Source organism: Lemur catta, chromosome 1 (genome assembly GCF_020740605.2).
Source record: "Lemur catta isolate mLemCat1 chromosome 1, mLemCat1.pri, whole genome shotgun sequence".
NCBI lineage: Eukaryota > Metazoa > Chordata > Mammalia > Primates > Lemuridae > Lemur > Lemur catta.
In genome coordinates, this window is record NC_059128.1 from 108392340 (window position 1) to 108407979 (window position 15640).

The 15640-nt window shown below is 44.7% G+C and overlaps 1 protein-coding gene and 1 pseudogene across 1 annotated transcript; one reads left to right on the top strand and one right to left on the bottom strand.

Moving 5' to 3' along the window:
* The first annotated feature begins 229 nt into the window (after positions 1–229).
* LOC123630974 lies at positions 230–315 on the top strand (annotated as a pseudogene).
* Positions 316–6496: 6181 nt separating this feature from the next.
* On the bottom strand, positions 6497–13659 carry LOC123633286 (zinc finger protein 77-like). Its single transcript, XM_045544400.1, has 4 exons — positions 13526–13659; positions 10198–10324; positions 8841–9021; positions 6497–8200 (listed from the first exon to the last, which is right to left on the bottom strand). The coding sequence occupies exons 1-4, from the start codon at positions 13526–13528 to the stop codon at positions 6865–6867; spliced, it is 1647 nt and encodes a 548-aa protein (XP_045400356.1). The 5' UTR covers positions 13529–13659; the 3' UTR covers positions 6497–6864.
* Between the last annotated feature and the right edge of the window lie 1981 nt (positions 13660–15640).

Here is a 15640-nt window from a genome sequence, read left to right on the forward strand (position 1 = left end):
TCAAAAACCACTTTGCTTTTTCATCTGTTTAGACTGCCACCAAATGTTAGGGAAGAGAAAAAAATGTAATAGGTCTGTGTTTGGTTAAGGAGGAAAGCAAGTGAAATTTTGTCCATTTCTCAATGTTAAGTACTGCAGAGAAGAATGTGATTTGATTATCCTCTCTTTTCCTCTCCTGTCCCCGTCTTCCCTCCCATCAAACAAATGAAGAAAGTTAAGAACAGAGAGAATCCTTTTGTAATTTAAAGCATGATGACCGGGCTTTCACACTCGTGTGAGATGTGACTTCCTGAAAGGCACATTACCCGTCTGACATAATGGATAAAAATAGCAGAGAGCACAGAATCTTAACCTATTCTCACATATCTCAATGTAATCGTAATAATGTAATCCCTCAGTTTTGAAGGCCTATTATGTGCCACCCCTTGTACTTAGCACTGTCAAAAGCTTTTAAGCTCAGAACTCTAGCTGGGCATCGTGGCTCATGCCTTTAATCCTTAGCACTCTGGGAGGCCAAAGTGGGAGAACTGCTACAGGCCAGCAAGTTGACCAGTCTGAGCAAGAGGGAGACCCCATCTCTAAAAAAAAGAAACAGAAAAATTAGCCAGTCATGGTGATGTGTGCCTGTAGTCCCAGCTACTTGGGAGGCTGAGGCAGGAGGATCACTTGAGCTCAGGAGTTTGGGGTTGCTGTGAGCTATGACGACACCACTGCAGTCTAGCTGGGCAACAGAGTGTGAGACTCTGTCTGGAAAAAAAAAAAAAAACTCTTTTAGAACTCTAAAAGACAAGTATAGTTAGGTAATTTTACAAATATGGGATCAAATTTTACAAACAGGGCTCAAAAGGTTACATGTTGTTCCATTTACATAACATTCTAGAAAAGGCAAAGATACTGGGATCTAAAACAGATCAGTGGTTAGAGGTAGAGGGCTGAGTACAAATGAACAACACAAGAGTGTTTGGAGAGTGAGAGAATGTTCTCTATCTTGATTGTGGTGGTGTAAATATGCATTTATGAAAACTCAGAAACACACTTAAAATAGTGAATTTTAGTGTATATTAAAAATAACTGAAAGAAAACAACAGGCGGGGCACAGTGGCTCATGCCCGTAATCCTAGCACTTTGGGAAGCTCAGGTGGGAGGATCACTTGAGCCCAGGAGTTCAAGACCAGCCTGGGCAATGCAGCAAGACCCCATCTCTGAAAAAAATTTTTAAGAGAATTCTATGAACTATACACCAAAAAATTAGATAGTCTAGATGAAACAAACTCCTAGAAACATTCAAACTACCAAAACTAACAGAAGAAATAGAAAATGTAAATAGGCTCTTGCCTCAGCCTGCCAAGTAGCTAGGACTACAGGCTTGTGCCACCACGCCTGGCTAATGACTTTATTTTGTGTAGATATGAGTCTCGCTATGTTGCCCAGGTTGGTCTCCAACTCCTGGCCTCAAGCAATCCTCCCACCTCAGCCTCCTAAAGTGCTGGGGTTACAGGAGTGAGCCACTGTGCCTGACCTCTAATGCCTTCTTTAGGCCACCATTACCATGACAGACAAAGATGTCCCACACCCAAAGAAAACAAAACACTTCAGACCAAAACGCTTTTGAATATAGATGCAAAAGTCCTCAACAAATTACTGGACAACTGAATCCAGAAGCATGTGATTGATTATACACCAGACAGGATTTGTGCCATGAATGGAAGGGTGGTTCAATATAGGAAAATCAATTAATATAAAACACATTAACGGAATAAAGGAAAAAGACTGTATGATCATCTCAACTTACGCAGTAAAAGCATTTCACAAAATTCAGCACCCTTTCACGACAAAAATATTCAACAAACTAAGAGTAGAAGGGCACTTCTGCAACCTGTTACTGGGCAATTACATGGCAACAAGATTCTACAATGGAAACAAGGAAAAGAAAAGCTAACATTTGAAGCAGCTCAAATCAGCAAACTGCTTCACCCACAGTGCACAAGGAAACCCCAGGTGAGGGGAAACCTCCCAAGCTTGGGGGACAGCCTCTCCCTGCAGAGGTGTATCCCTGGGGGGCCACTCCTAGGGAAGGATGGAAACCTGAGAACCTAGGGGACTTCTCTCTGGTTGTCTCCACACTTTCCTCCCCCCTCCTCACAGTGTAGCAATGCAATGCTCCCTCCTTCAAGACCTCAATGCTCACCACCCAGGAAACTCTCAGCTGGAGTCAGTTAAAGTTCTCATGATTCATAAACTCTTTCAACAACAGTGGAACCCAAACAATCTATTCTTAAGTCTGATTTTCACAGATTTTCTCAGTTTGCACAAATTACACTCTGCACCAACTCTGTGCATACCCAAGCCAAACCATCAGGAAGCATCCCCAAGGCCACCACGAGTACAACCGTGGTAAGGAGGAAACGCCCCCAAGTGCATCTGCAACAGGATAGTCCCTCTTCCAAACCTCCACGAGGACTCTCAGCATAAACAGCTCCTGCTGTGGGTGCTCTGGCTGGAGGCCCCCTGCACGGGGAGAGGTTCCTCAGAAAGCCAAACTGCACCTTTATTAACCTCCTCTGCAGGCTGAACGGTGGGCTCAGCTGGAGTCACTTGCCTCAAACCCTTACTCCAGATCTCAGGTGCTACACTGGCTTCACACCATCACTGAAATTTTAAATTACTCAAAGACTACCAATCCCAGTATTGGAATGAGACTACAGGAGGACCACTAATTTCACTGTGTGTTCGAGAAACAAAACAAAGTAGAAAAAGAAAGAAGCCATGCTTGTTAATTTCTGCTTGCCAGCATTTCACAAAGCCCCTCATTCTGTGAGGATGTGTAGCTCTCAGGAAAAATGGTTTGAAGACAAAACTGTATAGAGCACTTAGCTCCCACGTCTCTTGCCCGAGTCACTATATTACTTAACACACTGACTGCCACATGACTTATATTTAACTCAGGCTAATTTGGAGCTTGGAGCCTCATAAAGAAAATCCCTGCAGTTGGTTTGTGAAAATCTGTCTGGTTGATGTTCTCACTGTTACAATTAATATTGACAATTTAATTCTAAAAACGTGGATTACGTTGTACATAACTCACGCACAGAAAGCAACAAAAAACAACAAATTAGAAAGGATCACTTTGTTTTAATAAAATACGGTGGACCCAGGCAAAAAAAATTTTTCCAGTACAGCAGTCAATATGTTAAAAGAGAAACGATAACAAGTTGTGTGTCAATTAATCAGAATTGAACACTCCTTGGTTTTATAGGTCACATTTTCCAGAATTTGCATTAATCTGATGCCCAGACACTTAACAGGAGATAGAACAGGATCACACATTCTCACAAACTCTGCACTGTGCACGTAAGTGACAAGGATGTACATGAATACTTTAAACTCATCTCTTCATCCACCTCACTTTTAGGAGTGCAACTGCATGCCTTTTCTTTATCTCAACGGAAGAGACAAAATTACTGCGACACTTTTTCACAGCAGCACTCTCAGGGTAAGTTCCTGAGTAGCAGTAGGCAGCAACAGAAGATAAAGAAATCTGAGAAAATTACTATTCTCACTAGGTCGAACAAAATTTAGGCCTAAAGGATTCATAATTTTACATTTACTGAAAACTGAAGCCTTCATAAAAGAATTATTAGGCTGCAATGGAACACTCCTGTCAGGCCCCAGGGCGGGTCACCTCCCAACTCCGGTTGTCCCCCCAAACTGCTCCCTGAGCCCCTGACCCCTTCGTGCTGTGACGACGTCGCACATGGGCCCAGGGGCTCCCCGGATGGGGGCTTTCCCCGCGTCCCTCAGCCCTAGCTGAGACTCAGGGGCGGATACCGGGTCCCGCCGGCTCAGGCCACTTCGCACCCCACCCCCCACCCCCCCACCCCCCACCCCCGCACTCACCGTGTCCCAGCCCCGCTCCTGGGCTCCCAGCGACGCTATAGCCCCCCCCCCACGTGTGCACGCCGGAAACGGAAACGCCTGGGCCGCTCGGGGCACGGGGAGCTGCGGGAACCGCGATGATCGGCCTTCACGGCCTGATTGGACAGAGCCCGGGCCGCGGCGCCCCTGATTGGAAGGCGCTGCCGACGGCAGCGCCCCTGATTGGAAGGTTTCCAAGTCGTCCCGGCAGTTCCTCCTGACTTCCATTTAGCGTCCCTGATTCCTAACCAGATTGGATCGTTCTCTACGACCCGCCCGCCCCCTTCAGCCTGAGTGACAGGCCCCCCGAGAACACCCATGTGTGACCCTGCTCACCCGTCCCGGGACCTTCGCGTCTGGACTGGGGGCGGACACGGACCTCTCAGAGCAGTCAGTGGCCCCTCCCGCGTCCTCCTCTCGGACGCGCGCGGCAACTCCAGACTCAGTTTCACCACCTAGCGTCCTTGTCCGGGGCAGGCGGGGCCGGGGGTGGGGGACCAGGGTAGCCTCGGCTCCTGTGGGTTCCGCCGGGCCTGGGCCGTTGAGGTTCCTGGGACTGTGCTCCCCGTCTCAGATAAGAACCTTGAGGGTGACGTCACCACGTTGGCTCCACGCAGACGTCTGACCGCAGAGGACCCGCCCAGCCCGGGCGCTGGGGCTTGAGACCTGAAACCTCTGCCCCGCGAGAGGATGGAGACCTAGCACTGAAGCAGGGCTCAGCAAGTAGAGCAAAACACCGCAGACTGTGGGGAACCTTTGAAATATTTTGATTGATATGCAAGCTGGGGAATCACTTTCCTAAGTCTAAAGTGTGAAAAAGGCTAAAATATCTAGTGTCCATTCTGTGAAGATCAAATAACATGTGTATGGTAAACTGTTACATATTAAAACATGCAAATAGATATTATACTCATATATATGTGGTAACTGAAATGCCAAGAAGACCTTGATGCTTTAAGACGAGATGTATTCTCTGCATGCAGTGTTACTTCCCAAAACCTGGGTTGAAATGAGGCTGCCATAAGAATAATGTCTACTATCTTGGATTAATTGAATTTACTTCTCTTAACTTCAGTTTCCCATCTGTAAAACGGGATTGTGATACCTGTCATATAAGGTGGTACAGCATTGAGATGAATTATGGAAATTGCTCTACAATGTCTTTCACAGAGAAGTTAAAAGAACTAGGTTCTTTCATATATTCATTTCAAGACATCATGAATAGGACCTGAAAAATAATTATATTGGGATAAGTTCTGGTTAATGTGGCCAATTAAGATGTTGACTCCTGCATTACAAAATTTTGTCCAACCATTGGCATCGTTGAATTGGATGAAAATGTCTACATACCCAAAATGGATTTGAAGCTTCTCATCTTCTAAGGAATATTTTTTTTACATGGTGAAACAGGTATGGACACAACTGTGACACCAGAGAAGGAATATCAGTCTATTTCACTTAAGCTCTTTAAGCTTTCCAGGAGGTCACAGGGAAGGTCATGTAGCTCAATGAACAATAAGCTCTGGGGCCACAGACAATGGGACTCATAACCTGTTGGAAATAAAATGGCAGATTCAACAATGTAGCCTCTCAACAATGCAGCCAGGGACTTAAGTTTTTGGCATTTTTGGCTGCAACATTAAATCTGCCAGGGTGGAGTCAGGAAACAGAGCTACCATTAAGGAACAAGATTGCCACAGACATGATGTAAATATGAGAAGAGTTGGAGATAAAAGGGTTCACAGGATGAGAGATCACTAAATGCAACAGGCCAGAAATAGCCTGATGAAACCCACAGAGCTACAGTGAAATCAGGGGATCTGTGTGGGCCTGAATAGCAAAGAGGGTATATGACGGGGAAGTTTGTGGAAAAGTCTGCAGAGTGTGCTTACTATGAGGAAATAAAGTCAAACATGTTGTTTGCTTTGGGCCTTTTCTAGCTCAGCAGAGCCAGAAGTCAGAAAAATGTGTTGTAACCTAGGCCCACTAGGTTATGATGTCTCCGTAACCCGATAATAATGAACTGAGAATAATGGCTTCTTCCCAAAACTCATGTACCTTCCTCTTCTCATAACCTTTAACTCGGAACCATAAACAGAAGGGGGTCTAGGATATATGGTTTCCAGGGTTATTAAGGTTGACAATACAATTAAATAGAACCATCTATATACTAACTTTCATCTTTATGCCAGAAGTCTCTCTTCTTAACTCAAAGCAGTGTGTCCAATTTCCAGCCAAGATTAAGGACAATGAGAAAATGTGAAATATGACCATAAATCAGTTGATGACCTCTTTTAAGAGTCCTCCACAAGTACTAATTTCTGTGAATTATACACATGTGGTATCCATTAGTGACAAATAAATGTGGAAGGTACGTCTTCCAATAAGAAGGACTGAAGGGGTGCATAGTGTGACAGCAAACTCCAATACCTGCAACTGTGGACTGGAAAAAATTTTCAACACCAAAGTCTCATCATGATCACATGCTGGAAACATAATGGAAAGTAAAAATCAGAAAACATTTCATCTAATATCACGTCAAATTGAAAAGAAAAAACACTTTATCACCTCTGGGTCCAAAAGACATTGTAATGTAAATAAGAAAGGTTTTAAATAGCCATACGATTAAAGTTCTATATAACAAAATATTAATATAGCTGAAAGGGTACAAAACAGGATATTTATTGTTTATATCCCAAATGTGAACTAGAAATTAATACACTAGGAGTCACCATTAAGGCTGAGACATTTAGAAGGTGATATCACAATAATAATAAAGAGATTTGTCTCCTACTCTTGAGTTTTCTTGTACAAAATAAGTACTATCCCAGAAAGTTTTCTCACATCCTCTACATATATAAGGTTTCTTACCAGTGTGGGTTTATTTTGTTTTTGCATTTACAAGTTTTTAAGGTTGAACACTTTCACGCATTCATTGTATTCTTAGAGTTACTCTCCAGCATGTGTTCTCACATGTGCTTGAAGGGATGAAAGATACCTGAAGGCTTTCCCACAGTGCTTGCATTCATACGGTCTCTCACCAGTGTGCGTCCTCACATGCACTCGAAGGGATGAAGAACAACTGTAGGCTTTCCCACATTCTGTACATTCATAGGGTTTTACTCCACTGTGTGATTTCACATGTTTTTTAAAATACTGAGAATGGCTAAAGGCTTTCCCACATTGCTTACATTCATAAGGTTTCTCTCCACTATGCGTTCTCACGTGTTCTTGAAGGGAGGAGTGACAACTGAAGGCTTTCCCACAATGCTTACATTCAAAGGGTTTCTCTCCAGTATGCGTTCTCACATGTATTCGAAGGGATGAGGAAAACCTGTAGGCCTTCCCACACTCCTTACATTCATAGGGTTTCACTCCACTATGTGTTTTCACATGTCTTCTAAGGTAAGTGGGACAACCAAAGGCTTTCCCACACTGCTTACACATGTAAGGTTTCTCTCCAGTGTGCATTCTCCCATGTGCTCGCAGGGATGAGGGATACCTGAAGGTTTTGCCACATTGCTTACATTCGTAGGGTTTCTCTCCACTGTGTGTTCTCCCATGTTCTCGAAGAGATGAGTAACAAGTGAAGGCTTTTCCACAATGTTTACATTGATAGGGTTTCTCTCCAGTGTGCGTTCTCACATGATCTCTAAAAGATGAGTAACAATTGAATGTTTTTCTGCAATGCTTACATTCATACGGTTTCTCTCCAGTGTGTGTTCTAACGTGTTCTTGAAAGTACGAGGGACAACTGAAGGCCTTCCCACATTCCTTACATTCATAGGGTTTCTCTCCAGTATGTGTTCTTATGTGTCGTGCAAGGTACGAGTGATACATGAACGTTTTCCCACACACTTTACATGCATGTGTTTTCTGTCCACAGTGACCTCGCACATGTCCCCTAAAAGAAGAGGGACAAATGAAAGCCTTTCCACATTTCTTACATTCATAAGATTTTTTACTGCTGACATTTTTCACGTACATCTTAGATGCTCTCCCAGAGTCCTGATATGTATAGGGTCTCTCCACAACGTGAGCTTCCACATGAGGGCTTTGGCACAAAAGACAACTGCAGACTTGCCCACATGCCTCACAGTGATACGGTCTCTGTCCAGTGTGAGACTTTTGTTGATTCTTGAAGGCTGTGCCACATTTAGTACATTCACTGGGCTTAATTTCCATAGGATAACTCTTGTGCATAATAAAGTTCTCAATCTGGCTCACTGTTTCTCCACATTTATGACTTTCACTACTTTCACAGAGGCTCTCCACCAACTGGCTTCTGTTTAAAATAGTAAGCACACTGTTAGTCATTAATGATTAACCATTTTCACTGAATGAGTATATTTCCAACATCATCAACGTTGTTTCCAAGTGGAATAATCTTAAGGCGCTGAGTGGAGGCTCAACTATAGCCATAACTGTCACAGTGTTTCGTACATATGGGGTTTCTGGATATTGGTTATAACTGATTATATTTCAGATACTTAACATCAACATCAAATTTATAAAAATATTATCCTATGAAAACCCCCTGAGTAAACAATAGTTTAGCTAGGTTTATACATACTCTTTTTGGCTTTTTTTTTTTTTTTCTTTTTTTGAGACAGAGTCTTGCTCCATCATCCAGGCTGGAGTGCAGTGGCATCATCATAGCTCACTGCAGCCTCCAACTCCTGGGTGCAAGCCATCCTCCTTCCTCAGCCTCCTGAGTAGCTGGGACTACAGATGCACATCACCATGCCCAGCTAATGTTAAAATTTTTTGTAGAGATGGGGTCTTGCCATGTTGCCCAGGCTGGTCTCGAACTCCTGGCCTCAAATAATCCTCTCATCTTGGCCTTTCAAATACACTTATTCTTTAATTTCAAGTTTGTCTTATACTTGCTGAGATATTCATTGCTCTGGTTGAGTACCACTCACCTCAAATGCCTCTCTGGGATTTGGTGCTGATCTTCAATGTTATGAAGTCTCCAGTTTTCTCCAAAAATAGACCAGGAATCATTTCTTGTGAATTTTACAATTTTCCCACCATTGGATGCTTCACTCCCCAAAATATCCCGCCGAGGACTTGATCCATTGGTTCTAACATAAATGCAACAATCTGCAACAATTAGTGATACAATTTAATTCCCTGGGTGGGGAAATGGTGGAATAGAAGAAAGAAAATAGACCACATGTGGATTTCTTTTCATGTACTGATCCAAAATTGTAACCACATTTTATAAGGACAGGCAGGCCACCAATGTGAGATTCTGAAGACCTCGTCTATCTGGGACTTTGGCAATAGTAAAGAATGCATCAAAATGACAGCCTGTTTACTAAGAACCACTTCCAAACAGATGGAGACTGTTGTTGAGATAAGTAGAATATTATCAGAAAAGCAAAGTAGGAAGGGAGTGAGCAAAATCCACATGCCCAAATGCTATCTCTATTAAGAGGAAGTACAGAAGGTCTTTCCCAGAGAAGGATGGAAAAAATGTCAAACAGAGCAGCCAAGGGAGAGGACAAACTTCCCCCTTCTTAAACAGAGAAAGATCTATGTTTCTAACTGACATGTCCAAACAATCTCCTCATCCAAAACCTATTCCTCCCAAGGCACTCGCATGCATAGAGGCCCTATGTGAAACATTTCTGCACTGTCCCCAGCTGTCCTTGGGAGATGAGATGGCTGTATGTGGCTGCCATACACTCATGGAGAAAATTACATGATGAGAGTAAGAAACACCTCCGTGAGACAGACCAATATCTTGGTCTTCTAGACCATTGATGATGATTAAGTGTGGGTATAATTGCAGGAAAATTGCCACCTCCAATGTGGATTAATCACAGTATAACTTTCACAAGGATGAACCTACAGAGTTACTTTTGTTGCCGCAGTGTGACACTGGAGACGAAGGTCACACTTATAAAACACAGGGAGCCTCAAGTCTGGTAATCAAGAAAAATAAAATTTCAATAATACACAAAACTGTTTTCATCAGCTGGGCATAGTGGCTTGTGCCTATAATCCCAGGTACTCGAGAGGCTGAGACGGGAGGATTGCTTGAGCCCCTGAGTTCAGGACAAGCCTGAGCAAACCAGCAAGACCCTGTCTCAAGAATGAATAAATAAAAACCAACTTTGTTTTCACAGAAAAGTCCTTTGACTCCATGTGTCTTGGGGGTTGGGATCATGTCTGTCTCTTTTCCAATATATTTCAATTTCTGAGCTCAAGCTTTAAAAAGACAACATATATTTGCTCTCTAGAGATATAGTGAAGGGATGGTGTCATCCTTACCCAGGGAGGTCAGGTTCCTGAAGGTCTCCTGCATCACATCTCGGTAGAGGTTCCTCTGAGCATGATCCAGCAAAGCCCACTCCTCTGGGGTAAAGTTCACAGCCACTTCCTCAAAGAACACTGAGTCCTAAAACATCCCACATATTCCATGTCAGCAAGGCACTATCTGCCCCCATGTGTACAGCAGGATGGGTGAGGCTGACAATCTAGGGAACTGGACTCAGCTGACAGGAATCCTGAACCATGTGGACCATACATTCTTGTGAGATAACAAACAGTATGCAAAAAACGTAACACACTCAGTGGTAGGTGCTCTGGAAACATGAAACAAAATGCAATGATAACTGGTATAGACTTAAAATTACAAAGATAGAGCTTATTTGGGAGCAGGGTAAAGACTGATCTATGAAATCCTCATTCAGGTAACATGGAAATTGACACGTGTCCTGCTCAAAATTTATTATTTCTTATTCAGCCCCAAGAACTGGTACAAGAAGGTCAGGATGTTGCAAATACTTAGGACAGATTTCCAGCACTGCTTGATTTGAACTCCTATCTCAGAAGGCAACAGAGTCAATGAATCTGGTCTAGGCCCATCACACCCAACCAGAGATATGGTCTCCCTCCAGGAGGATGTGGACACTATGGACAGGGAGGCAGGCCAGGGCTTTGGGGCCTGGCAACACCTGTTCAGTCAGAACAGAACCTGGTTCCTGAAGAATCTGTCAAGCCAGCAGGGCCTCTCAAATAAATAACCAAGTGCATAGAATTAAAGGAAAGTGGCACCACAAACAGAGCAGCTGAAAGATCTGAGGGTACAATAGCCACAAGTGACTTTAACAGAAAAAAAAAAACACATAATTAGTATCTTTAGAGAAATATGGGAGGGCCCCATACCCATGAAGAGCAAACGATTATGAAAAATAAATCAGAGATCATCTAAACAAAAAATAAGTTCCTGAAATCTAACAAAAAAAAAAGAAATCTGACATAGAGTAGTACACACACACACAGTACGGTGCCATTTGCATACAAAATAAACATGCAAAAATATCTTGACCTACGGATGCACACACAAGTGATAAAACCATGAAGAAAAGCAAGAAAACTATCTCCTTATAATTTAGTATATTGACCTAATCTGAAGAGAGGGGCCAACCACTATGTATCATGTCAAAGGGGATATCTAATGTGAAAGCTTCTTCCAAGACTTGGCATGGTTGTCTCTGCACAATGTTCATTCCAGAATGCTTCAGTTGACTGTGCAATTGTCTTACGAAAGTTCTATATGTATTCTAGCCTACAATAAAATGCTATGAACCATCTAATAAAATTTGTCAAAATACCACATCAAAAGAAAAACTGTCAAATCATCTTAATAGATGCCCAAAACAAGCAGTTTAGCCTTATTCAACATCCATCCATATCCAAAAATCTTAGCAGTATCAGAACAGGTGGACATCTGCACTGACAAGCAATGTTCATCAAAGAACACAGAAATGGTACAAAGTGCAACAGTTTCCCACTTCTCGTGCTACATCTTCTTCAAGCCAAGGTCCCTTAAACCCAAGGTCTGAATAAGAATGCAGCAGAATCACTGCTTCCAGCCTGTGTTCAAGGATAAAAGACATTTTTCTTTTCTTTTTTAAATTTTACAACCCCTTCCAAATGAGATTAAAGGCTTTTTATTACACTAAGGGTCCCTAGCAGAAAACAGTATCAGTTAACACCTATGCTCATGATAAACAAATTGTTTGTAAATCAACTAATCAGAATTGACACTGCTCAGTACTACAGGTTACATTTTATAAAATATGCATGAATCTACAAGGATCAGATACTAATATGAAACGGAACAGAATCACACCTTCTCACAAACCCTGCACCCTGCATCAGTCATTATTGTTTTCACGAATCTTTTCACCATGTCTTCACCTTTCTGAATTTGAGCCATTTTTCCATGGCAGCATTCTGAGGCTAAGCCCCGGAATAACACAAGGCAGCAGCAAAAGGCGAGGAACACACCTGAGAAACTTACTACCCTCATTAAGGACAAGAAAAAGATGAAAAGAATTCATTATTTTACATTTTCTGAAACCTGAGGCTGGACACAGAGCTGGCTGGTCACAGCTGTCAGGCGACAATGTCGACTTTTATTTGAGACCTGTCCTCCTGGAAAACAGCAAAGGTTAAAGGAATCCTCCCACCCTGCCGTGTTCTGGAATGGGACACTGCAAGGACCCACCCTTCCCATATAACTTAGGTAAGACTCATACAGTTGACAAAGCCAGACCCAGACCCTCCAAATTCCCAGTCTTTGTCTTAGAAATGATTAGGTGACCTGGTCCCCACCCTGAGCCAGGTGGCAGCCCTGCTGAAAACAGGCTGGCATCAGGGTGAAACATTCTCGTATCTACTATCCCATTGTGCCAGCCTTTCCATCCCATCTCCCCACAGCTGCTTCTTTCTACCCTATTCACTCCCCTCTATAAAAGAAAAACTTTTTACCCAACTCTTCAGATGCTTGCAGACCTAGTCAGAGTGTTCTATTGCAGTTGTCTCCCTGCCACTACAGCATCCATGCCCCAGCCCAATATCAACTGGCCCCATGCGCCTCTTGCATGTCCCCCCTGCCTTATTGCAACAGATCCCCAACCCTATTGCACTACTGCCCCTGCCCTATTGCAACAGGATCCCAACCCTATGGCATTAGCCCCCTGTCCCTATTCAAACAGGCCCGCTCCCTATTGCAACAGTCCCTTCTCTCCCCACCCCCGATATCTTGCAATAATCCTTTTTCATGTAAGTCTCTCCTTACTGCGTTTGGATTTTTTGACAGGTTTGACCACGTGTTCGCAGTGTTCCATTTCTTCCCAAACTTTATTGAGAATTCTTTCCCCTCCACAGGCCTCTGAACTTCCGGCGCCCCTCCCCTCCCCAGTCTGAGCAAGCCCTAAACTGCAGAACAACAGGGCCCCCAGGCTGGGTGACTGCGGAGAGTACGTTAGCTGTCACCCCGTCCCGTTTGCCCCATGTCCCTTTGGAATCCCTCCTCGTCCCTCCCGTGCGTGACAGTAAAGCCCTCCCCGTTTGGTGTCGAGACCTGCAGGCTCGAGACTGTCGCTTGTCCCTGTGTCAACAGCCTTTTTGATAAAGTCCCCCCTCCTCCAGCCAGGATCTGATGTTATCTGACAGGCTCCAGGGCAGGTCCCACCCCGCTCCGGCCCGGCCCGGCCAGGTGACCGTGTCGCTCGCAGGCTCAGTGCCCGTCCCCCCGCGCCGTCCTCCCGGGGTCGTCCCCGCCCCCTCCCCGGCCCTGCGCACTCACCATGTCCCGCCCGCTCCTGGGCTCTCCGGGGCAGCGCCGCGGCCCGTACGGGTGAGCGCGTCGGGAACTGGGACACCTGGGCCGCTCGGGACAAGCGGGACACGGGCGGTCGCGGGGACAGCGACGGTCCACCCTCGGAGACTGGACAGAGCTAGAGGCCAAGGCGCCCCTGATTGGAAGGTGCTGTGACGTCAGCTCACTTCATTGGACAGCTACCCAGTCGCGCGTAGCCCTAGGTCCCTTGATTGGGCAGTTCCTCCAGACTTCGATTTCGTGTCTCTGATTGGACAGTTCTCTGAGTCCCGCCCTAGCTCTCCTCATTGTTCCCTGAGCACCGCCCCTGTCTCCCCTGATTGGATAGTTCTCCAGGATCCGCCCCCTGCAGCCTGAGTGACAAGCGCGTAGCGAACACCCGTGCCTGACCGCGCCTACCCGGGGACGTTCACATCTAGGTGAAGTCGGTCTGGCCCGGGGCGGCCCCTCCCGGACGAGGGCGGGAACTCCAGACTCAGTTTTCCCACCCAGCTTTCTTGTCCGGGGCAGGAGAGGCCAGGGCGGGACGGGACGGCCTGGGGTTCTGCGGGGTCCCCCAGTTTGCGCTCCGCGTCTCAGACAAGAACCTCAGCGTGACGTCACCACGTCGGCCCCGCGTGGATGTCGGACCACGCGCGCTGCGAAGGCCCGGCCCAGCCCGAGCGCTGGGGTCCTCTGCCGGGGCGGGGACTGGAGCCTGCAGCCCTGGCTAGGGGAGGATGCCACCAGATCCGAGATGTTCTTTAAAATGCTTGTGTACGTTTGATACTGGGAAAAAAACAACTTTTTAAGGTCCGTTTTTGTGTGTGTCCCTAGAGAAATTGTAAAATGTACAAGACTGTCATATCCCTAAGACAATCACATTCTTACTTTAACGGATTTAATAAAAAATAATAAAAGCTTAAATAATTTTGGAGTTAGACCAGAAAATTCTTTATTTTTATTTGAGACAAGAGTCTTGCTCTGTTGCCTCAGCTAGAGTGAGTGCCGTGGTATCATCATAGCTTGCTGAACTCACTGCAGCTTCAAATTCCTGGCCTCAGATCCTCCTACCCAGCCTTCTCAGTAGCTGGGACTAGACAGGCACCAGCTAATTCTTCTGTTTTTCTGTAGAGATGGAGGGGTCTCGCTGTATTGCCCAGCCTAGTTTCAAAGTCCTGGCTTCAAGCGATCCCCCTGCTTGCCTGGGCCTCCTAAAGTGCTGGGATTACAGGTGTGAGTCACCATTCCTGGCCCGGACCCAGCTTTGACAGTGCAGTATAAGCATAATTTAGAGGTTACTCAGACAACTCTCCCAGATAAGGATCATGTCCCTTGAGGATGAAGCTAGAGCCCAATATCAGAAGTCCCAGTTTCACAGGCAGCTGTCCTGTGATGTCAGCAGTGCAATGCGTGTGCTACTTTGTTATCCAGCTCAGCAGAACATGTGGTTCATCTGGGGGATGTGGAAGGAGATAAAGGGCCTTGATCAGTGAATGCAGCAGCAAAAAAAAAAAAAAAAAAAAAACCTCATTGTTTGGACCTGCATATTTAGCTGTTTTGGAAAACAGTGGTTTCCTCCTTGAGTTTCAAATACAAGACTGCTACAGTCACATCACGATATTCAGTGGTGAAATCTTATTGCCATCATTCTCATTCCTTTTTATATAGAATCAGAATAAAACTGTATTTCAAATAAAATTTTAAAAACACATAAAACATCACACACACACACACACACACATAAAAAAAACCTTACATAAACATGGACTAGAAGGTTACATGTCAAATTAGAAAAAGTGGCCACCTCTGGGCAGGGGGGTGAGAAATAGCTGTTACTGTTTTACAAATATGTGCAGCAATTGACTAAATGTTTAAATTTGTGTATTACTTCCATACTTTGTATTATTCCATTAGAAAGCAAATTGGGAAATGGTTTAACTGCCTTGTTGAGAAGATTAAGGAATTACCTGGGACTGGAAAGTCATTCCTCCATGCAAACTCACAAATAACACAACAATAATATCAGTTACCTAATGAACACCCACCTACTCTATGCCGTGTACAGGGTTTCTCAAAGCCTTGGATAATTCTAGCTGGTGG